The sequence below is a fragment of the Symphalangus syndactylus genome, chromosome 8, assembly GCF_028878055.3.
Source record: "Symphalangus syndactylus isolate Jambi chromosome 8, NHGRI_mSymSyn1-v2.1_pri, whole genome shotgun sequence".
Taxonomy (NCBI): Eukaryota; Metazoa; Chordata; class Mammalia; order Primates; family Hylobatidae; genus Symphalangus; species Symphalangus syndactylus.
The window spans coordinates 21,159,911-21,184,525 of record NC_072430.2 but is presented as its reverse complement, the minus strand read 5'-3'; the positions used below and the strand labels follow the sequence as shown (position 1 = coordinate 21,184,525).

The window sequence follows — 24,615 nt, the reverse complement described above, 5'->3', positions numbered from 1 at the left end:
GGGAAAAGCTAAAAGAATTCTCCTGGGTCCCACATTCATCCCCCTGGGGTTCTGTGGGAGGTGAACACAAACTGACGTATGTGACGTCAGTCTGAGGAGTTGTGGCTAGGCTGCTCCTCCTGAAAAAGGGACACAATAAAAGTTATGTAACAGAAGCTTTCAAAAGAACTGTTTCTCCTCCTCCAGGATGCCCATGAGTTAATCCTCCCACAAACAACAGACTAGAGAAGGTATTCAGAGGAACACATGTACGACCTTCACGGTTCACCTGCAGCTCTTAGGAGTTTCTGGGACTCGGGAGGAAAGGTAGGTCTCAAAGAACTTTTCACGTTACTGAGTAGAGATGCCGTCATAGCTGATGTTGGGGACGGCCTTTGGAAGGTCACCCATGTGAGTATAGCTGCTGCTGTTCTTCGCTGTAAGTGTGCAGAGCTGGCCAAGCGTCCACCATTCCCAGGACCGGAGAGATTCCAGAGTCCTGTCAGTAACACTCAATTTACAAAGAGCAAAGGAAAATCCCTGAAATACTGTGTCTCCCCATCGCGCGGCTTTACATTCTGCTAATGATACTCAGGCTGGGTTTCTTCACCAGCAGTTGAGAATGCTTCCATCTCTGAGGCTGGCCTTGCCTGTGTCATGCAAGTGACGTCTTTACCAATAGACCCCCTCCTTCCATCTCCCTTGGATCACTGAGCTGCTTATATGCCAAAAGCTTCAAGTTTCTTGATAGGTGATGAATGAGAAAAAGCAGACAGAATGAGTTAGAAAGCTTGACTATGCTTCATCTACAGTCTGTAAAATACCACATCTCAGCAGTCAGCACAAGTCTTTGATTGGGTAGATGAGGAATAACATTGCATGTCCTCAGTGCGGCCCATGGAATCTGCATCTTCTGCCCCCCGCCCCAAACTTTGAGAGAACAGGTACCCCAGGGCTTCAGCTTTGGGCTAGATTTCTAATATGTGTAGTTACTAAAAAGTAAAAAATGCAAGAGTAGCTTTGCAGAGTCACCAGAGAGGATAAGATAAAAAGACAGAGAAGTTCATGGCCTCTGATACGTGATTACTGCGAACACTTATTCGGGGCATGGTAGTAGAAACTATTTCACACACGTTTCCAGCAACAAGAATCACAGAATAAATTCACTAAGAAATTTAGCTGTGTTTCTTGTTGTCTTTCTGTGTGGCTTATGACAAGTGCAGGTGGCACTTCATGTGGTTAAAAACCTCCACCTTCCTAAGTCCTTCATGGTGGCTGAGAGAGGCTAGGCTAAATGCCTTGGTGGACCCGCATTTTTGAAACCTGACTCCCAAGGTCAGGTGGTGGTCTTGGTGAGGGTCAATGTATTTCCAGGTGCTTCTGTTTCTTAATAATCTACGATGAGCTGCTGTATGTACCTCATTTAGCATCACCGAGCAAAAGAGCAAACAGAGAATGCCCAGGGCATTTTCCCAACCTTCCGTATATCTCTGTCTCTATCTGCTAATATGATCTGGGGATCCTGATCCACTTCTTGATTCTTTTAATTTAGAAAATGGATGATAATGACCGTCATTTTTTAAATGATCAATACTGATAAGTCTTATATTTTTAAATAAAGTGAATGCCCCCGAGAACATCACGTGCAAGTTTAAAATGATTTATGAATGGATACAGTATCCTTTAACTTATTCAGAGGGCTTTATTGAATACTTCTAAAGCAGTACGTCCAGTTTTGCAGTGTTCAAGTCTAAAGGTAGAAGTGAAAGCCACATCCTGTGTTCTTCATCTGAAAAGGAGGAGTGGAAAAATACACCCGGCTTCTAAGAGGGAATGTTGAGACTGTTCCTCTCTCAGTTTTACTGACAAGATAACATTGCTTCGGTCTGAAAATTCTCTGTAGATGCAGCTTCTACAGCAGGGCTGGTTGTCCTCCCGTCTGCTCGAGGACGTCGCTGTGGCGATTGAGAGTGGCTCTGTCCATCTGTGCAGGCATGGAGCCATCTCCTCCACAGAGCATGCCTCTCTCTGGTCCTGTCTGGTTACTAGGATCCACTCCCCACACACACCATCATCCTTTCCTCAGACAGATATCAGGGGCAACAGTTTAACAAACAGTTATAGAGCACTAGCTCTGATCAAGGCACTGCTGGGCATTGAGGCTGCAGTGGTGGACACAGACAGCTGTAGTGTGTCATAGGCTGCTGCTGTTTCAGTAGGCCTGGGACGTCACCCTCTGTCCTTTTTAAGGGGTCTGTTCAGAATCTGGAGGACTTAGCTGTTGCAGACTTGGAGGCATGCTGGGGCTGGTGGGGAGAGCCCAGGCTGGGAGGCAGGGGGCCTTCTCTTTCCTCTCACCTGGGTGCCTAGGGCCAAGCCACCCCCGACTCTGACCCTTCATTGGTTTCAAGTGCAAAGATTGGGCCACTGCAGGTTTTTTTCAAGTGTGATCCAAGGACTACTTCCATGGAAACACCAGGTGAGCTTATTAAAATACATACGGGTGGACCTTGCTTCAGACTTGCTAAATTAGAACTCCTGCGGATGGGGGGCCCAGAATCTATATTTTTAACACACTTCCAGGTCACTGTCACCTCGAGCACAGTGGTGTTTGAGAAGCACTGGTTCTCACAGGTAGCAGATCAGTAATGCCCCTCCCTGCTCTAAAGGACTCAGAATGTGGCACTCAACGCCCATGCTGGCCACTCTCCCCGCCTTCACCCACCGCCGTGCTGTCCAAGCCACTCGACTCTCTCTTCACCATGCTTCCCGCTCCTCCTTCTCTACGCATTACAGTTTGTTTCCCATATGGTAGCCAGAGTGAGCCTTTTAAAGGATCTCATTTCTCCTCGGCTGGGAGAGCTTCAGTGCCCCCTGTGCCCAATAGCCAGGGACCTTAAGGTGACCCTCAGGGCCCTGCACCATCTGGCTCTCCATCTCACCTCCTCTCCTACCACCTGCCCCCTTGCTTCCCTCTTCGTGTCACAGTCCTAGAACCCACCCAGCTGCCAGGCATTCACTCTGAGGAGCCACAGGACCTGGGGACTGGCAAGGCAGGGTGCCAGCCCCGGTAGGTGGGGCAGAGCCCTGTGAAGCTCTGTTTTCTGTCCTGCCACTACGCTGAAAACCCCTGCAGACTGACACTCTTAAGCCCACTTGGGCAAATCTGTTTCTGGGCCTGCCCACCACCATAGTAAAAGTAAATTTAGAAGCAGCTGTTTAATTCCAGGCACCGTGTTACAGGGTGACTCATCGTGGGACTGCATTGTCAAAGTGGCTCTAGAACTTTTTTTCAGAGGAAGTTTCTGGATATAGACTTCAGCCCTCTTGGGCTGGACTATTAACTCAGCCACTTTTAATCCCAGGGCCCTGTCATCCCTCCTTCTCTTCTTTCTGCAAATATTCACAAGACACCTGCTACGTCCAGGCACTGCAGTCCCCACAATCTGTGTCTGTGTAGTTGTATCTCTGACTGCCGCTGTTGCTTACAGATGAAACGACGTGGTCCGGAAAGTATTTCTGGCCTTTTTTTTCCCTCCTACTGAGAAATAGTTGCTCTGGCCTGTGTATCAACAGCAGCCCTCTTGGGGCCTAGGTTAAGCAAACTGCACTGGAAAGTATCAGTCCCTTGGCAAGTAGGAGGGAAAGATGGACGATGTTGTGAGATTCACCTCCAAGGCGAGCTGAGTGTGTAACTGGAAGATCTGTGGGGTCTCTCAGATGGGATGCGTGCTCAGCGTGTGGGGCCAAGCCTTGGTTTTCTGAAAGCCAGCCTGCCCAGCAGTGCAAACGAGTGAAAAAGGCCAGGACAACTTCAGACCCTTTTGGGTCTGACATTGCAGATGCTTTACCTTGAATCGTAAGGAGGGATGCTTTCTGTGGACACATTGACCAAGCCTTCACTGAGAGGCCATTAGCAAAGTGGGGTGGAGGATGAAAGTAGAGATGTTCCCTGCCGTTTATGGATTCAGAGACAGTTGGGGAAAACGTGTTACGTAACTACCTGTAGCTAATTAGAGTGACTGACGTGCTCTGAGAAAGCAGAGATAGGAAAGATGGGTTTGGCCGGGGGAGGGTGGAGGCGTTTGACTTGAGCCCTGAGAGATGAGAAGGAATTTCTTGAGCAGAGATGAGCGGGAAAGGCATTCTAGGTAGGAGGGCAAGTGTGAGCAGAAGCACAGAGGCCTGTTTATTGGGGAGAGGGGACTGTGTTACAGGTCTGTAGAGTCAGGCTGAGGCTGCGAGGCAGGGACAAGGCTGGGTCACTCCTGCTTAGATGGGAGTGGGTCTTGAATGCTAGATTAAGGAGGGTTCCACATCTTACAGGTGACAGGGAGCTGTGGGAGGGGTTTGACTGAGGATTTGCATTAAAAAGATAGCTGGTAGCCCTGTTTATGACCCCCCATACCCTCTATATTATCGGATAGTGAAGATGCATAAAACGTTCAGGAAGAAATACTGTGTGGGAATGAGCATGGTTGTCCCAGGTGTAACCTCAGGCACCGTTTCTCTGATTGCAGTGTCTCTGCTTGTCTGTATCTATTGACTGATCCTCTGGGCCCTGCTGCCCAGACCCCAACTCCGCCAACCCTGCTGGGGCTCGGAAGGAAAGCAAGGTAGCTGCTGGCTTCAGCACTTGCTGCCCAGCCATCGTGGACTCTAGCCAACAGGAAATGGAGCGGGCAGTGTCCCAGCCTGATTCACCGAGCCATGGGTCTCCCTGTGCCTCTGCAAATGCATTCAGACTGCTCCTGGCCTAAAAACAATGCTCCCAGACCTACATCCACAGCTGAGAGAATCCAGGGCACACATTTGCCAGCCAGCTTCCCTGAGCTTCCCCCAGCAGTGGGCTCAGTGGGTGGAAAAGGGGGACACGGTCTGGAATCAAGGCGGGTGCCACTCAGTGACCATTTGCTTTGAAATCGACGTGCTCGGCAGGGCCGGTGACTTTTGCAAAGCTGGCTGGACAAAGGGAACATGAAGAAGGGGAGGGTGTCTCAGGGTCATGGGTGGTTATACTACCCTTGAACTTCACCTTCTTTATTGCTAAGGAGGAGAGAGAGAGAGAGAAAAGTGTGTTCCACAAGCCAGTGGGCAAATTCTTAGCTGTTTTCTGTGGAGTCTGGGCCTGGCAGAGAGCCCTCTTCATGACTGGCTGACTGCCAGATGGTGCCAAGGGCATGGCATCCCGGGCAGTCAGCCTCCTGGTGAAGATTGCCACCCTCTGGAGGGTTCCCTGCCCCAGGACGTGGGCCTGGGAAGGGAATGCAGCTCCACCCTCCATGGGTCCCATTTACAGCTCAACAAACTGAGGCCAAGAGAAGTGGAATTGTGGCCGCGTGGCACATCAAATCATTCTGGAGTCGGTCATGATCCTTGAGGCCGGCCAATGCCCAGTGCCCATTGCTGGCAGCAGTCCACCTGGAAATGGACAGTTTGTCCTCACACTGCCTTGCTGCCCACCAGGCATGGAGGATGTAGCTTTCTCCTTGTTCATCTGTCTTCCCTCTTGGAACCCAGGCCCAGAGCCAGGGGGCTGGGCATGACCCCTAGATGTCTGACCCTTTGTTTGCTTCTTGGTTTCTGAAGCTTGCGTGGAAGTTGAATGCAAGCAGAGAAAGGAATTTCGTAGCAAGTTATCAGAGCAGATTAGAATGGTTGTCAGGATCTGGGCATGGAAATCGATGGGGCTGAGTTCTCTGTTTGGAGCTCTAGGGCTCCTGAAATGCACCATCAGGTCCTGGGAAAGCCTTTCATCCTGGTTCTCAGAGCCCCTAGTGCACACTTACCTACATACATAAGTTTAAGCCAAACCGTCTCGTGAGGTCATCATCGCTGGCTCCATCTCCTTCTTTCAACTGTCTATTCCCTGGATCCTCAGTACCTGGGGTGAACCTTGCTTGGCACCTGCCAGTTACTCCTGCCTGTTAGTGACTGGATGGGGGATGCAGTGTGCAAAGGGACTTGTGCAGTGGTCAGTCTGGCTGAGCTTTTGGGGCAGCCTGGCGCTCCTGACTGTTTCTCACCTTATCAAGTAGGTTCTCCTAAATGCATGAGAAGCTGATGACAGCTCCGCTGGCTGACTTCAAAACAGTAAAACCTTCAGGGCTTTATTAGGCAGATCTATAAGTACAGTTCCTGCCCATAAAATGCATCCATCACAGCTCCGTGCAACATAAAGGAATTGTTTGCAAACTTTCCCAGGTTATTACCCCCAAACTTAGTAAATATATGTATCGGATAAATAATCTTGGGAGGCCCATAAATTATTGCAGTTTCGGACAAAACTAATCTACCTGCTGGCACATTTCATAGGTTTCACCACCTTATTGACTCTCATTTTAATGAAAGACGAGAGCAAAGCTATAAAAACTATCCTCATGGGTTGGGGACCCGATCAGATGATGGATGACAGTGTAGAAAATGTATGAGTTCTGTGTGGTTATTCAGGGTAATTATTATTAAGACATTCTGAGCATCTGACCTCAGTTCCTTTTGTTTTCCTGGGCAAGGACCTAGTACCTCCCAGATTCTGCTGCACTTGGCTGGCGACACTCTGTGCCTACAGTCTCACCATTGGAATGGCAGTTCTTCAACAGGATTTTGATGGCTGTCACAGTCACTTTGGGGGACATGCAGCTTTTATTTGAAGCTGTTGAGTCAGATTGTGAGGGACTGGACAGACCTGGATTGAAATCTGAGCTTATCCTCTAACTCCCTGTGTGATTCTTGGACAGTTTGCTTCAGTCTTTATGAGTCCTGTTTTCTCTTCTGAAAAATGGGCATAACAACAACAATTAATGGTAATCCCAGCTTTGATTAATATTTGCTGGGTGCTTACCGGGGTGGGGACCCTGTGCAATAAGTCCTTTCTATGGACTCTTTCACTGAATGTGTACAACAGCTTGATAAAGGAGTTACTTTTATTATTCCCATTTTACAGATGAAAATACTAAGCCTTCAAGTATGTATTGGTGCATACAAAAACACCTCAGATAGTGGTTTTGAACATGAGTAATCCCTTACTTTGCTCAGCTAGGTGGCCTTGCTGCGGGCCTCATGTGAGGTTGCAGTCAGACTGTGGCTGGGGCTGGAATCGTCTGGGAGGCTTCCTCACTCACGTGTCTGGCAACTGAGTGAGAAGGGGTGCACAGCCTGAGGGCGGGAGTGGGGAGGCTGGCACAACTGAGACTCTCCATCGCTCTGTGGACGCTCTGTGTGGCTGGGTAGCTGTACTGCTTACCTGTAGGCTAGGGCTCCATTGCCCCAAGAGAGAGCAAGAGGTTGTAGTGGGTGGGGGTGTCTGTCTCTATCCTCTTTGCTGATTGAGCCTCAGAAGTCACATAGTATCACTTCCAGCATGTCCTTAGAAGCAAGTCCCTAAGGCCAGCCCATATTCGAGGGGATGGGGGGTAGTTAGACTCCATCCTTTGATGGGAGGAGTGCCGAAGGATGCCAGTATGTTTAAAGCCACCACGGAGTGCTTAGGTAACTTACACAAGGTAGACCGTTGCAAGGCAGCAGAGTGGAGTGTCGAATCCCGAGCATGGCCGTCACCCCTCTGCAGTGTAAAGTGTGAAGCACCACAGGCCCTGTGAAACAGGACATCTGTAAGCATGTGAGCTGTTTCCCCTTCAGATGTCCTTTCTGAAGAAGGAAGCAGAGCTGTGTGTGAGTCCAGCTGCTGCTCCTCAGCTTCAAAGAGGCCTTGATACCAACCCTTGGGGCAGACCACCTCCCCTCCCCTCCCCTGCTGTCCCTGGCCTCCCTTCCCTTCACCTGGAGCCACGTTCTCACTTTCTTGGGTCCTGGGCAATTCTGTTTTCATGGGCTTCTTCCTCCATAGAAAGAAAAATTAAAAATTATTTCTTAGGACTGAGCTGATATAAAGATGAACATATTAATGTTATATATTAAAACATTTTCTTCCACCCAGAAGTTCGTTGTTTTCCTTCTGATTTTAAATTGGAACATTTCTGTGGGCCCTGGGCACTGTGCCTGCTGCATCTGAAGGAGAAGTTGGCTTGCCCTTCCCCCTCCACCCCTCACCGCCTCCTCTCCCTCCCCCTTCTCCTGCTCCGCCTCCGCTATTCACTCTCCTGCCCTGGCCACCACTTAGCAGGCTGCTGTCCTCTCCTAGGCTGTGAACTTTCAGGTTCTCTGCACCCTGGGCAAGCCCCGTGACTGGGAGCTGACTGTTTCCGGTAACTCTGGCTTTCCTGTCTCCTGGTCCTTCACCAAGGGTAGACGTCCCTCATGAGGAGGAACTTATGCAGAGACTCATCTTCCCTGTAAGCCCACGGAGCCGTCACCCCTGTCTGGCTTCTGGCTGGTCTCTCATAGCAGAGTACCGGAAGGGCCTCCTTTCCTGTGCACCTGCAGGAGTGGTGGCAGTGCAGAGACGGCTGCTCTCCTGGCTCCTGCATCTGATACCCCAGCCAGCCCATCCATCCATGAATCCTCCACTCAACCATTTAGGAAACAGCTTTTTACTGGTGAGCATTTCATGAGGCCTATCTTGTCTCCTTCCTCATGGAATTTAGAGGGACACAAAGACAAAAAAAAAAAAAAACTGACAAATGATTCTAAGCAATGGGAGATTTTTTTCCCCAAGGGCTGGGGTCTCACTGTGTTACCCAGGCTGGAGTGCAGTGTCCATTCACAGGCGCAATCATTGCACACTACACCCTTGAATTCCTAGGCTCGAGCACTTCTCCTTTTTTAGCTTCCCAGCAATGGGAGATTTTTTTTATAAGAAACTGGCATTTCATGGAAATCGAAGCAAGAAGTGTACTCTGGCCTCGTGAAGGAGAAATGAAGCCATCAGCGACCAGGATGTCTTCCTTCCTCTCTGTCTGGAGCCCCAGGTCTCACCATCTGGTACCCTTTGTCTCTAACTTTCCTCTCCAACTTTGGGTTTTTCTTCTTGTCCTCCGAGCATATGGCCAAACAATGGTCACCCCAGTTTGGCAGCCCCACCCCTGCATTTGTATGGCCTCAAAGCTCACTCCGTCTCCCCGGGGCCTAAATTCCCAGGAGAGAAGTAGCGTGGCCTGGCTTGGCAAGGAGCCCTCTGCTCTAAACAGCTGTGGCTGGGAGGTGGTGTCACATGGTAGGGAAAGCTGTCCCTCGAGGCTCTCACTGGGACAGGTTCCCCAGGTAGCGTGTGCAGGAAGGGAGAGAGAAATAGCACGTTCACTACACCTTTGCCTCAAAACCAATTCCTGGTTTAGGGTGGTGGTTGCCAGCCTTTTGATGTCCATAGAAGAGGATATTTGTTTAGTTGAGAAATTAGTATAAGATTGCCCAATTTTAATCTGCCCTCTCTCATCAGCATGTGATAAATAATTTAGAAAACCGGAAGACCTTAATATTAGAATCGTAAAAGTATTTTAAATTTATTCATTAATCAAATTAATCGAATGTAATTAAACTAGTCAGTGTATTGTTCTTGGTTTTCCCATTTCACCACTGACAGCTGAGACTTTGGTCACAGAGCTGAACAGGTCTGTGGACTTACACCGGGACCCACAGCGCTCGGAGTCCTCAGAGATCATTTTTAACAATAATAATACAACCCAGACAGCACCAAAAAGAGTCGACCTGTGTCTGGAGCCTGCTGAAGTCGGAGGGCAGGGAAGCAACATGATCTAGTGTGTGATTTAGAAAGCTAGCCCTTCGGCCATGTGGAGGTTGAACTAACATTCGCAAATTAGAAATCTGTGTTGGCAAACACTTTTAAATGGAGCAAATGTTTGGCATATGCAGACACACTCAAACTGACGGATTTCTGAAAGCGCATCCCCATTCGGAAGCTAGAGCCAAGGTCCCACCTGCTCGGGGGTTTTCCCTGGAGCTTGAGAGGAACCTGTCACTCACCCACCTCCGAGTCTGAAGACACAGGCTGCCAGCGGTTGTGTTCATGATGTCAACTTTGATGGTTGATTCCTGTTTTGGAGAAAACCACTGGCTTTTGGAATAATTTTTGCCGTCTCTCCACAAGAGCCCTGCGATTCATATAAGTTCTGTTTATAAAACCCCTTCGTGGGCACAGGTCAAATTTAGCAAGTCTGGGATAGGGCAAGGCTTACTGGCCCAAAATGGCAGATGAGGAAAAAGGCTCAGACTCCGTCAGGAGCCTTCCCAGGGCCACACAGCTCCTAAGAAATGGAGCAGGAATTAGACCAGAGTCTCTGCTGCCAAGTTCATCTCCCTGTTACTATACACTCGCTACACCTGCAGTTGGGAGGCTGTTCCTGATCTTGGCTCTGTTGTCTGTTATGCGTCCTAGCTGGGTGCTTAGTCTCCTAGGGTTGCCATAACAATACCAAAAGCTGGGTGGATTAAGACAGCAGAAATGTATGGCCTTGTAGTTCTGGACACGAGAAGTCTGAAGTCCAAGTGTCAGCAGGGCTGTGCTCCATCGGAACGCTCCAGGGGAGGATCCCTGTCTCCTCCCGGTTGCTGGTGGTTGCCCACAATCCTTGGCATTCTTGCCTTGTAGCTGTACCACTCCAGCCTCTGCCCCTGTCTTCACATGACCTTCTCCCTGTGTGTCTATTTGTCTGTGTCCAAATGCTCTCTTTTTCTCTTATGAAGACATTAGTCATTGGGTTTACTCACCCTGACTCATGTGACCAGATTTTAACTTGATTGCATCAGCAAAGATGCCATTTCCAAATAAAGTCACAGGTACTAGCAGTTAGGACTTGAGCATATCTTTTGGGGGTACACAGGTCCCCTATGACACTGAGACACTGCCAGGGGGCCCCTGGTGGACCACGCTCTTACCCAGAAGGTTCTGTGCCTGGTCAGTGTTCTCCCATCCCTGTTCTCCCATCTCCTCAGTCCCTTGCCCAGGCCCATGAGATGCTTCCAGTAGGGGCTGTGCTCATGAGTCCCTCTGCCAGGAGGGGCATGAAGTCAGCTGCTGCCAGCCTGGGGACGGGTTGTGCCACTTTCGCATCTGTTTGAGATGCTGCAAGTGCATGGCTTCAGTGAGTGGGTGGCAGTGTGAGCACATTGTGTGTTGCGGGGAGCCAGGCCACCTCCGGCTGGATGTGTCGCCTTCCTCAGGGCTCCTGGCAGCACCTGGTACATTACTGGGTCGGGGTATCATTTTGACCTCAGGGTGGCCGAGGAAGCTATGTTTGGGGAAGTGGCATGGAGCTTAGACATTCGAGCTGGCCTGGTTCTTTTTCCCCACCAGATGACAAGCGTCTCTAGGGCAGGGATGCCTGGCCATCTCCATTTCCCCTCCAGCAGTTTCAGGCTCATGGGAGCTGCCATGTTTCTGCAGCTTTAGTCCCACATTGCTGTGACCCTGTGAGGCTCCCCTGGGCAAGTCTCTTCACTCTCTGAGCACCCTGCAGGGCTGCTGTGGGGTTCCATGAGATGATGCATTTTAAAACCATGCATGACTTGAAATGCCCGCAGCTGTCCTTATTATCTGCGAGATGTCTCAGGACGAAGTGGCAGGACCTGATTGAAGAATAGGGTTGAAGACAGCACCTCGATATGTCTGGCAATGCAGGGATAGGTGGCCATGTAGCCCCAGTGGGAGCCACTTATAGGAAAAGGTGGTAGATTTGGGCAAGGAGGTGGCCCCTCTGAAAACCTGTTGCAGTTTCAAGTGAATTTCTGAAGACACGTCAAGTTTTAGATCTACTGAGTCTGCAGTGACCATGGCCAATGGGATGGGAAAATTTTCTCACTAGAGACCAGAGAGAGGGAACACAGACTCTCCAGAGAGTTTCGTGAGGGTCCCTGCCAAGGACTAGTGGAAACCCAAGCGGCTGGGGACAGGGATAGTGGGAGAGGTGGGAGGCCATGTGGGATCTTGGAAAAGAAGAAGCTTCCTTTTGGCAGCATGGGAGACAGCCTGGGAAAGTCAGGGTTGCAGGATGGGAATCCAGGGTTTCAGGAGGCAGGAACCTGGAGCAACCTGGCTGGGCAGTGCTGTCAGCAGACCCAAGAATATTGACTGCTTGGCCTGTGAAGGAAAAGTTTGCTGCAAAGTGGAATTGAAAGTGGCCAGGGGCCAACAGGGAAGCGGCCGCCCTCACTCCTTATGGCTCTAAGGGGCTGGGTCTGTCCTCAGGTTCTGTGTGTGTCCCTGATTCCTAAAGCTACCTGGATGCTCCCTGAGAGCAGGAGCTGCTTCTGAAAGACCATGAATCCCCCCACCCCACTCCCCATCAAGCAGCCAGCAGAGTGCCTGGGGCATAGCAGGTGCTCAGTTAACAAAAATAGACAAGACCTGTTGCCAGAGGCAGCTATTGCTCAAGTGCTGGAGTTTTCAACCCAGCTGTCTATGAGAATAACCTTCCCAGGAGTATTTGAAAAATGCTCATGCCCGGGCCTTCTCACTTTGTGTTAATGATGCAGTTGGTCTGAGCTGGAACCTGGTACCAGGCATTTTCAAAGCTGCTCATGGACGCTGCATTCATTGTTAAGATTCACCACCAGCTCCAAACTGTGGCTGCACTATGTGGGCACATGCCCGGTCTTTCTGGGCCTGTTCAGTCATTTGCAAATAGCCTCACAGAAATGTACATGGTGGGTCCAATGTGTGCCTGGCACACAGAGCCACCCTGGCTAATGCTGATTCAAATTCACAAGACGATTTTGCCCTGTTTTGGTGGGTAGCTCCCCTGTGGAGATGACTGCTCAGGGAAACTGGCAGATTTCCAGAAGAGGGAAGAGGAGCAGCCATTGCTGATTGGATCATCCAAGCTGGGTTAGCGTCTGGCTTCAAGCACTGGTTTAAGGTGAGCGCTAAGGTCCTGTGGGATGTTGAGAGTGTTTGAGGAGAAAAAACACATTTCCTTGGTCTAGGTCTCCTTTCAATGAAAAATGCCATTTTGTCAGAAATTCCCCTCTTTTCGGATCAGGCAGTGCATTTGATGTTAACGAGCTCTCATTGAACACACGCTATGTGCTGCATCTGTGCAAGGGCTTGGGGACCCCCTAAATGAATTAGACAAATTAGACAAAGTCATGCCGTGTTGGAGCCCAGTGGCTTTTGGGTCCCCCTTCCCCAGGCACCTTAACCCAGGACAGCCACACTAGCAGGAGGAGGGCGGGGAGGGAGAGATTCAACTTGAGGATCAGGATTTGCCAACTTGAAGAAGAGCAGGGTTTGCGGGGCCTGCTTGTCAAAACACTTTTTTCTTGGTGTAAACTGTTCCCAATCGATTGAGAAAGAAGATTTGGAACCAGGCCCATGACCTTCTGCAGGTGCTGAGCTGTAGGTCTATAGATTGTTGGAATGTTACATAAAACAAAAAGCTGCTAAGGCCATGCCTGGAAGAGCAAGCTCTCCCACAGGTCGGCCTCCTTCTCTGCATATTGCACAGCTTCAAGAGATCTTAAAAGAAAGGACTCTTTTAAGCAAGGGTCAGATGGGATTGGGATGACACACAGGGAAGGTGTAGATGCAGTTGCAGTGAAGGAGAGAGTGAGGACCCAGAGACCTCCTGTCCTCAGCCACAGGTGGCTTCCTCATGCAGTCCACAGCCCGTGCATATTGGTGCAGGGCACTGCGGGATGGAGTGTTCATCCCAACCACACGTTCCTGCTGGGCACAGCCTCACTCCTGGCGATAGGTTGGAGCTGAGGGCACAGAAATGGCCAAGGCAGGGAGTCAAGCCAGACAGCCAGCATCTCCAGAGAATGGTGACAGATGTTGTCTGCCAGGTAAGTGCAGGAAGTGCAGAACCTGCCTTGAAGCTGGACGAGGGTCATACAAGGTGTTCCAGAGAGGGGACATCTGAGCTGCATCTTAAAGGAAGAGTAGCAATTAGCTATGTGCAGAAGGGCAGTCCAGGCAGGAAGAACAGATGTATGTAACCCAGGAGGAGAACATGGGCCAGTGGGAGGAGAGCATGGACCAGCGGGAAGGGCAGGAAGCTAGGACTGGGCAAGACAGAAAGATCTGCCTGCTGGTTTGATAGAGTGAGGGAAGTGTGGGGCCCTGTTTTAGCTCAGTAGCCGAAGACCTGAGTTCCAGCAAAGCACACGTGTGCATGTTCTTAGTGTGTGTGGTGCGTGTGTGTATGCGTGTGTGTGCATGCATAGGAGGAAGGGGAGCGGAGAGTTGTCAAATGAGGCAAGCCAAAACCCAGGCAGTGGGATGGTAATGTTAACATCTGTTTTACAAGGGAGTTCCCAACGCATCCTCCAGGATCATGGTTCGCTCAGCCTCACATTGCTACAAAGTGGGAATTTTACCAATGCTTTAAAGCCCTTCCAAGGGCTTCCAGGGTCTCTGATCTTCCTGGCATAGCTCTCTGGCATCTCCCTCACCCTCAGCACCCCGTGCCCCAGACCTCAGGAAGGTGTTTCAGGCCCAGTTTTTTCTTCCTTTGAACCATGGCACGTGCTGTTGCCTCCACTGGAACACTCTCCCGCTTCTCTTCCTCCTTCAGATCTTAGCCCGCGGTCGCCTTCTCTCTGACCCTGGTCCCTTCCACTGCAGGCTGTTGCTGCGGTGTCTCTGGGCTGCTCCACCACACGGTGCCTGCCCATCATAGCATCCACCACCAGGTGGCCTTTTTCTTGGTAAGTTCCTTACAGGCATGCAACATGCTTTGTGCACCTCTCAAATCTTCAACGCCTAGCGTGGTATCTGGCCCCAGGTGGGCACTTGGTCGCATATTTGTTAAATTATTGAATCCTTGAGAAAGCCCAAGCTCAGCAAGGTTAAAAAACGTTGCTGCCAGTGAGTAACAGAGTGGACATTCAAACCGGCCTTCTCGCTGGCCCCACTCCTGTGCACCTCTCACTGCACCTACCCGCTTGCTGCCTTTCCTACCGATCTCAACGATTATGCAGTCAGCTGTGGGAGAAATGGGGCTCAGAGTCCGGTCTTCTAGAAGGTAGGCACTGGAGTGAGCCAGGCAGGGGTGTCAGGGTGTCAGTGTTCAAGCTCAATGGGGAAACTGAGGCAGAACCCCAGAAATAGAGATTGGGCTGTTCCAGCTAAGTAGGGGCAGTGCACAGGCATGACCCTGTACCCGCTGGAGACTTCATTTGTGGCAACAAGGCTCACTGCAGCCCCACCTCCTGGGACGAAGCACCTCCTGCCCTGTTTTGTGTGGAATAAAGCTGGGACTTCCATGAAGGGACTGGCCTGGGTGAGGGGCAAGCCAGAAGCTGCACCACACCTTCTGGAACTCTAGAGGCCATTCCAAGCCTCACTTGTTTTTCTTTTCGCAAAAATGGAAGTAGAAAGCCTCTGCTCTGTTTGCCTTACTCTGTAAATAAAAATGGAATCAGGAGAGTAGCAGTTTGAATCCCACTTGCAAGCAGTTTGTAAAAAGTGCCCAGGTGCCCCAAAAGGTGGAAACATTTATTTTCCATTTGCAAAAAATAACGCTTTGTTGTGTCGATATCATGTGGCAGCAGAGTACTCTGCAGTTTGCAGTTTGGGAATGCAAAGGGCAGGGTCTCCTTGCAGCCTGGCTCTGGGAAGCCTCCTCACCACAGCCCTCCATGTTTTCCATGACACTCTCCAGCTCCCAGAGTGGGCTGCCTTGCCTGCTTAGCAGGCTCTAAAATCGTACTTTACATTTATGCCATGATTCGGGCTTGCGTTGGAATTTGTTCCTTCAAATAGCTCTGTTTGGCATATGTTTTTATTCCACAGTAAAACCATTTTTAACAGTTAACACATGCGCATTGTCACAAATCAGATTGTATAGGCAAGTATATCATAACAGCCCTGACACATCCTGAATGCTTGCTTTGTGCCAGGCACTGTTCTGGGGATGTTTTTCCTATAAACTCATTTAATCCTCATCACAACCTTGTCCCCACTTTGTGTGATCCAGGATTTGCATCCAGACAGTGCATTGATCGTCTTGGAGCCCCAGTCATGGGCTTCCTGATGTGGAAGAGGAAGCCACTGCCGTACTAGTGGCTCTTTCTCCTCCTCTCAGTTTCATCCATGCTTATTAAAGTGCTTCTATCTGTTACTTTTTAATCTTTAGATACATTTTTGTCCAGCACCCTTGCACAGGGTGCTGTCTCCTTATTTCATAAGATGAGGTTGTTAATCCATACTGTTTCTTTTGTCTTTCCTCTCAAGCTTTGGTGCCACCCACCTACTTCCTTCAGGCTGACATTCCTTCAAGGTTGCTGAAGTTTGCATCCCGTCCTGAACACTCTAGCGTATGCATTGTCCATAGCTGGACTCTGAATGTTGAGAACAGTAGGTGACATTGCTATAATTATTGCTACATCAGAGGTGTCTAATGCTGGGTTAACTCATGCGCTGGGATGACCTTTTCTTCTCTGGAGATCAATGTCAGAACCCCTAGACCACTCAAAGCAGAATGGCCCAGAACAGACTCGAGTGGGTTCTCCCGCCTACGCAATGTCAGTTGCTTGGAAGCATGCCATATTGTAGTTTGCTTCATCTTTGGATCATGACTTTATTGCGCAGGATTTTTTTCTGGGATTTCTGGTTGCCTTTCTTTTTTTCTTCTTGCTTTATATGCCTTTTTCATACTCTCCCTTTTTTCATACCACCTGTTCCATTGAGCCTTTCCCCATTGTTTTTTTGTTTTATTTTGTTTTCTTCTGGAGAGCTAACCCCTGTCAGGATGCTCTCCCCTCCTCTACCCAGGGTACTGCATCCTCTCCAAGCCTGCTGCCCCCAGGTCATCTCGGGCTCACCGTCATTGCTTTCGTGGGTTGGAGGCTCTGTTTGCTCAAGTTACTTCCTAAGAAAAGGTACATGGAAAGTAAACTGTCTGAAATTGTCTGTATTTTATGCTCACACTGAGGGTCAATTTCCAGGTTCTAAATCATTTGCCTTCAGAATTTTGAAGACTTTAGAGTTTTCCTTGTTGCTGATGAGAAGTCTGATTCCTGGTTCTTCGTAGATTATTTATTTTCTATCTTTCTTGTGCAGAAGATTTTAAGAATTCTTCTTCATTCACGGGGTCCATGTATTACATGAGGATAGTCTCCAGGGTGGGTCTTCATTTATTCATTGTTCTGGACGCCCAGTGGACCCCTTTCATCTGAAAGCCCACGTCCTTCAGCTCTGGGAGATTCTAACAGAACTGATTGTTTTAAAACCTTCATTTGTTTTCCATTCTCCATATCTGAGCCTCTTTCTTGTCGGCCTAAAATCTTCCAGAAAGGGATTATATTCTTCTACATTTTTCTCATTTCTTTGCCTTTTTGCTCTTTATTCTAGATTTTGTTGACTTCATTTTCCAGTTTGTCGTTTTGATTTTTTTTAACTTTTAAAAACATGTTGGCACTAACATTTTTAATCTCTGAGAGCTTTTTCTTGTCTCTGATCATTTCTTTTCCTAGAATCTATTTTCGTTTTATAGCTACTAGTATACTGAGTGCTGGAGTAGTAATTAGAGCATTTTGTTTGTTTGTTTGCTTTAGTCCATGAAAATTATTTCTGTCTCCTCTAAGGTCAGTTTTTGATTGTTGTGACTCTGCTCTTCCTGCTGCTCACTTTCTCCTGTGCCTTTTCGTTTTGAGCTGAAAAAAGTCTAGCAGCTGTTGTGAGATTGTTCTTTGGCCAATGAGTAAACAGGCTGAGAAAGACTGGGTAACTGACCAGGGTCACCCAGGTAGAAATGAGTAGCTGGTAACCAAACCCCAGTCTTCTGATTTCTACTCTGCTTCTCTTCCCCCGCAAAACTTGATTGATTTCAAGTAGGTTTTAGGCCAAGACTTGACCCACTTTGCTGATTGCACGGAGGCCGGCATCTCTCGGTAACTGGGGCTGTGGGAGAAGCTGACTTTCCCATTTCCCATCACGGGTCTGTGCCTCCTGCGTGGTATGCCGCAGGCCCCAGGAATTCTGTGGTTGTCAGGAGACCATGCAGCCACATCTGGGATGGTTGGTGGCTTCTCATTGGCCTGATGTCCTTTGTCAATGGTGAGGCCCCAGAATCCACTCCCAGGTATCCCACAGCCCCCCACAAAAAGCTCAGACTTCTCCCTCTCAGAACAGGAGACCCTCAGCTCTGAGATGGGGACCACAGTGGAGCAGCACCCACTAGAAGGATTCCTGGGTCCCCGAGGCTTGGTTAGAAGCAAATCTTCACCTTCATGTGGAATAATTCAAGGGGGTGTTTGACTGCAGGCAGGCTGCCTGTCTTCGTCCATTTGGGCTGCTATAACAAAATAGCATAAATTCAGTGGCTTCTAAACTACACACATTTATTTCTCACAGTTCTAAAGCTGGGGATTCCAAGATCAAGTTGCCAATAGATTGAGTGCCTGGAGAGGGCCCACTTGGTGGTTTGCAGATGACCGTCTTCATGCTGCCTCCTCACCTAGTGGAGGGAGGGGTGGAGAGCTGTCTTCTGGGGTCCCTTTTATAAGGACACTAATTCTTTTCATGAGGGCTCCACCCTCATGACCTAATCTCCTTCCAAAGGCCCTACTTCCTAATACTATCAGCTTGAGGGTGAAGATTTCAACATATGAATTTTGGGGGGACACATTTAGATCATAGCAGTGCAAAATTAGGAAAATGTGGAAGAAACCCTTAAACCATAGACACTTTAACTCATGTCATCCTCATCTTCTGCTCCTGGAACTTTCTCCTATAGAATATTCTGACTTGCAGAGAGAAACAGTGAAATCATTCAGAGGAATTTCTTGGTCCTCCAGCTTTGGGATGCTCCTTAGATCACATGGAATCTGAGACTGAGCCATTTATTGGGAACTTTTCTTTATTCCCTTTTTTTTCCATTTATTCAGCAGATGTATATGAAATCTTCCTGTAAACATAAAACGATGCTTAAATACAAGAGATGAGAAGGGTGCAGAGGCAATTAAGACGTGGCATCTGCCCTCGAGGGCCCTGCAACTCAGAGGGAGAGACAAACGTGTGAACAGGTGCACTGTGAGGCGGAGGGAAGGCTGCGCTGCTGGGAGGTACAGTTAGTGGGCTGCGTGATTGCGGGGAAAGGAGTGATGAATTGTGTTCGGGGGAACTGAGGCAGACTGGAGCAGAGACGGCACCAGGGCTGGGCTGGACAGTAAGTTGAGTGTCATTAGATGGAACTAGTAAAGCAAGGCATGGCTTGAGCAAGAGCCAGGGGTCAGAGGCTCACAAGTGCCAGGCCCGTCCCAGGGCTGCTGGCCCCAGTTGGTGGGAGTCCAGGGCAGCAAAGGACTTGGCCATGCGAAGGTTTGGGTTTCTTGTTTGGTGAGGGCACAGTACCGCCGCCTTAGGTCTGTGCTGGGGAGTAAATGAGCCAGCTGGGGCAGGAGGTGGGCTCCATGATGGTTGCATAGTAAGCCTTAATCCAAGTTAGCTGTCATTGCTTATGACAAGGTGGCCAACAGTTCCACATAGCCTTGGAGCGCATACTAGTTGGAGAGCAAGTGGTGCCGGGTTTCAAAGAACTGTGGGCATTAAAAACAGTTCATGGCAAAAAGGGAGAAGCAGATGCCCTTAGAAAGGGTGCAGCCACCTTCTCCACATCGCCACTTTGTGGACAGGCAAACAGGCTCGTAAAGGACAGATGTAGCTCATTTATGTGCGGTGAGACAGGACTGAAGGCATGTGGTTTATAGGTGCCTTTTGCTTCTTTTTTTGTTTATTTAGTTGGCTAGTTATTTTTGCGCCCTTTACCTATTTTTTAGGAGCATATTTTTCCCTGCTTTTCAGTTTCAGTACTCATGTATAGATTTCTCTCTTTTCTTTTCTAGCATAGTGTTTGAGATGGGTGAGAGACAGTCCAGGCAACAGCTTCAGAAGGTGTGTGTTTAACAGAGAAGCAAGCAAGTGCTGTTGTCTGGCTCGGCGTAAGAGCTTTCTGACCGGCAGAGCTGACAGGAGCCATTGCTTATGGACTGCTTTGGGAGGTGATTCATGCAGCCCCGGAAATGCTCAAGCAGAAATCTGGGCAACCATCTGGTGAAACTAGTAGAGAAGGGAATGAGGGTTCAATGAGTGGTCAGACTGGAAAAGCCTGAACATTCTCTTCCTCCCCAGAGAGTTGGGGGCCAGGAATTCTGCTCACGTATTCAGACCCTCCTTCTGTGAGCCTCTCCTGGGTGCCAGGCCCCATATAGATGCCAGTAATAAGGAAGTTAAGGGACAGAGGCAGGAGAATGTAAATTTTGCAAATGTAGAGTACAGGAGTTAATCTTATGGATTTGGGCTCAGGACAGCCCCAAGGGTTGACAGCCCTAATCTTATGGATTTGGGCTCAGGACAGCCCCAAGGGTTGACAGCCCTGGCGCCTAGCAGGACCATCGTGGACAAATTACTTAACCCCAGGGAATCACAACTTCCTTTTCTGGAAAATGGGCAGATATTCATTCATTGAGCCTCTGCCATATAGCATTGTTCTTGACACAGGGGCTGCAGTGAAGGACATGATTGCTGTCAAGTGGCTTCTCTTCAAAGTAGGGGGGAGAAATGAAAAAAATAACATACTTTGGAGTAGGGAATCCTACTTTTTTCAGTACTTTGATGAAAATGAAGTAGGATACATAGCTGGAGAGTGATGGGAATAGGGGACCTTAATAGACAGGGTATCCTGGAAGACTTTTGCTGCAGGGACACGGTATCTGAGCAATCCGAATGCTGTGATGGAGCCAGCCAGTGCAAAAGTTTGGGCAAAGTGTGTTCCAGTAGAGGAGACAGCCAGTGTAAAGGCCCTGGGGTAGTATTTTCAAAAAAGATCAAGGATGTTCAGTCCTGTAGTTGTGATGGGATTGACAGAGAGGGGAGAGTAGCAGGAATTTAGATAGCTAGTGTATTTTTCTCGTGTAGCATCTTATAGAAAAGTCGTTTTTTTTCAAGTTTTTTTTTTTGTTTTTTTTTTTTTTAACTCTTGTTAGTCTGGACAAGTATTGGATCAAAATTGTAAGCTTGACTTCTCCCCGCATGTCAGCCGCAGTTTCTTCAAAAAGTTATCATTCAGAAGGATGCTATTTCCAGGCTGGACGCAAACGCAGTTGGAGGGATCCATATGCAGAGATGAGAATTTTTGTATCTCAGAAGGTGGTAAAACCCACCCAGCTGTCTAGTCATGTCGGAAAAAAAATCACATTAAAATGCAAATGCTCCTGAGTAAGTGAAATGTTGATGGGTGCAGCCCGCCAAAGAAAAATATTCATGAAATACAGGCTGTTGATCCACAGCTAGCATGGCCAAGCCATTTGCTCAGCAAGACCTGAGCGCTAGGAAATCGCAATTATGGGAGCTGTTCTGTGCCCTTAGCAAACCCTGATCTTCCCAGGGGCATTTGGAAATGGGGATGCTCAAGTGCTGGGTAATCATGGGATGGGGTGGGGAAGCCTGCTTGGTAAAAGGACAGTCTGGCCACATCGCTTTCATCATCTATTTGAACCTCTCAGCATGGATCTTGGGGACAAAGACTAAAGACGGTGTCACCTCCACCTTCCCAAGAGGAAGGGGTCTGCATTTCCCTGCATCGTTTCAACTTCTATTTCTGATCCTATCAGGGACTCTAAGCTGGATTTCCTTAAAAAGCATTCTCCTTTCATGGGTGGGTCTTTGAAAAAGCATTGAGAACATAGATTTTCTTAGTAAATATCTGTTATTTGCAACTTTGAGCCATAAAACGTGGGAGTGGAGAGAGAGAGAAAAATGTGTACCAGACATCATGACTGTTTCCCATTGAATCCATACAGCAGTAATCAGGTGGGCATTGTTATTCCATTTTGTAGACAGGAAAACTGAGGCTCAGAAACAATAGAGTGGGGCCATTCAGAGCATGGCCTTGGTGAACATGAGAGAATCCCAGCTCTCTCACACCCTGAGGAATGGAGAGACGTTTCTCCCACTCGCTGACTCCACTTTGCCCATTTATAAAATGTGATGATAGCGCCTTCCTCTCTTCTGTTGTTGCAAGCATTAAAATTTTGATGGACATAAAATGCTTAGAACATTACCTGGCCCCTGGGAAGCAGTCAGCAATGCTAGGGGCTCTGCTGCCTGCTTTAAATGTGACCACGGTCACTCAGCAAGCAGGAAGTAAGAGATGATGACATCAGCACGATTGTCCCTGTGCAGGAAGACCAAGCTCGAAGCCCAGAGACCCCTTGAGATCACCAGCGACAAACATTCACCAGTGACAAACACTCAACACAGGTCACAAATGAGCATTGTCCTGCTCACACAGTTCTTGCTCGGTTACTTGTGGAATTATTCTCCCTACTTTACAGATGAAAAAAATTGACATTCATAAAAAGCCCTCTTTTCCTTAAGGATTGCAAACAAAAGCCTCTTTCAGCGAGTGTTCCCATTACCTATTGCTGTGTTACAAGCCAGTCTAAAACTCAGTGGCTTGAAACAGAAGGTTGTTATTATCTCATGGGGTTCTGTGAGTTGACTGGACTCAGCTGGTGGTTCTCACTTTAGATCTCCTGGGTACTGGGGGCAGATGGTGGCTGGGGCTGGAGCCACTGGCTGGCAACTGGGCTGGGCTGGCCGGCACAGCCAGGGCTGTAGGGCTTCTCTGCCCCTGTTTCTCTCCACCTGGCTATCTGGGGCTTCATCACAACAGGTGGCCTCAGGGGAGTTGGATACTGACATGGCAGCCAGCTTCCCAAGAGGGAGTGTTCCAAGACACAGGAGATGGAAGCTGCTGGGCTGTACGGCTGGCCCAGGAACCTGCATGGGCTCTCACCCAAGGGGAGGGAACATGGACCCCTGCCTCATGATTAGAAGGGAGTGAGTGGCCATCTGTAATCCCCCATTGCTGGGCAAGGAGGATTTTGCAGATCCTGGAGGGCTAAGTATGTAATAGTTCACTCCCCTGTAACATGGGTTCCGCTAGGTCCCTCAGCACAAACCTGGAGCCTTGCTTGATCCTGCTGGAGACAGAGGCCATCACTGGCTCCTGTCGGGGGGCCTGGGTGGTTGGCTTAGACTAGAACCTGCCTCTTTGGGGATCTGGGAAAAGGTCACTCTGGCAGACAGACTGAACCCAGGCAAGCAGTCAACATGCGAGGCCTGTGGAAGACATGCTGGTGATAGGCAGAGCACGGTGGGAGGGAGTGGGAGAGGAAAGGTGGGCCCTGGAAGGATTCAGGAAGGCAGGCAAGCTGACCTCCAGGCCTCAGGAGCACAGCCAAGGCCACCAGGCAGGTGCAGGGCAGACCACTCTCCGGCGGGTGAGGGGCAGGCATGAAAGTCAGTAGCCCAGGCCAGGGTCGCCAAGCAGGTTCCTGGGACAGGAGCTCAGCCAGAGGCCGAGTCCTGAGAGGTGGGCCACACTGTGTACTGGTAAAGCCCAGCTGTCATCCCTGAAACACAGAAGCTGGGGTTCCCATAACCCTGGGCCATTGAGGCTCAGCCCCAGAGAGGTGGGGAGCCCCTTCCAGGCCTCGGGCCCTGATTGCTTCTGAGAACCAAGGCAGGTAAGGTCTGCAGAGGAAAGTCCAGGAGGTGGAGGGGCTGCCCGGGCTGGGTACCCCGCAGGACCTGAGTTTATATCCTCTTCCCCTCAGGACACCAGCCCCGGCTGAGGACCTGCACAGGATGTTCCAGAGATCCCTTCAGTTCTGGGGCTTTCTGTGACCAAAGACTGTCCCAGAGCCTGTCACCAAAAACCAGCTCATTCCACCAGGGCCCTGGAAGCTCTGGTTCAAATCCAGCACTCCTTAGCCTCTGTTCCCTGCATCCTCTAGAGGGATTGATACTAGAGCAAATCCTTAAGTAGGACTTAGCAAAGGCCCTGGTGGTTCGGTCTAAGTGTTTGTGAAATCATTCAATAAGGGACCTAAGGATTACCTCTTTTTAAAATTTTGAGCTAATGTAGAAGTCATTTCTGCACCCAGTGGCCCCTCCAGTGAACATCTTATATAACCCGAGTGTAATCAGCAAACCCAGGAAGTTACCAATGTGTAATACTATTAACTCAATTGCACACCGATTCAGATTGCACCAGTTTTCCCACGAATGTCCTTCCGTCCAGGATCCCGTTCCAGATCCCACACTGCTTGGTCGCCATGTCTCCTTACTCCCCTCCAATCTGGGGCAGTTCTTCAGTCTTTCTTTGTCTTCCATGACCCTAACACTTCAGAAGAGCACTTGTCAGCTATTTTCTTAAATGTCCCTCGGTTTAAGTTTGTCTGAAGTTCTTTTTTGGACTGAGGTTGTGCACTTTTGGCAAGAATCCTACAGAGCTGATGTTGTGGCCTTCTTGGTGCCCCATATCGGGATTCCTGGTGTGGACGTCACTGGTGACATTGACCTCTATCACTGAGTTAAAGGGATGTCTGCCAGGCTTACTGTAAAGTTGCTATCTTTTCTTCGTAATTGATAAATACCTTGGAGGAAATACTTTGAGACCATGTGAATCTCTTTCTCCTCAAACATGAGCTCATTAGTTTTAGCATCCATCGGTAGGTCTTGTCCACGATAATTATTACTGTGGTGATTGCCTACTGGTGATTTTTCTGTTTCTCTCTCTCTTTGTAGTCCTACATTTATTTATTGAAACGCTACGGTAAGAAAGAACTGGTCTTTCTTCCCCATTTATGTATGTGATTATTTATTTATGTCAATGAAAACTCATAGACATTTCTTTTATCCTGTGACTTATAATCTAATACTGTGGTTATTTATTTTCTTGCTCAAATTATCCCAGCTTTGGCCATCAGAAG

The 24,615-nt window shown here is 49.0% G+C and overlaps 1 protein-coding gene across 3 annotated transcripts in view; it reads left to right on the top strand.

Moving 5' to 3' along the window:
• The window catches only part of TUNAR (TCL1 upstream neural differentiation-associated RNA), a 49,174-nt gene that overhangs the window by 5,078 nt on the left and 19,481 nt on the right, over positions 1-24,615 (top strand). For 2 of the 3 annotated variants that reach the window (XM_063645490.1, XM_063645491.1), the window contains one exon: positions 187-306. The exons of the other annotated variant lie outside the window; for it this stretch is intronic. In XM_063645490.1, the coding sequence (XP_063501560.1) occupies positions 247-306 (60 nt within the window). In that variant the 5' untranslated portion in view covers positions 187-246. The remainder of the gene's footprint in view (positions 1-186; positions 307-24,615) is intronic. 3 annotated transcript variants of the gene reach the window in all.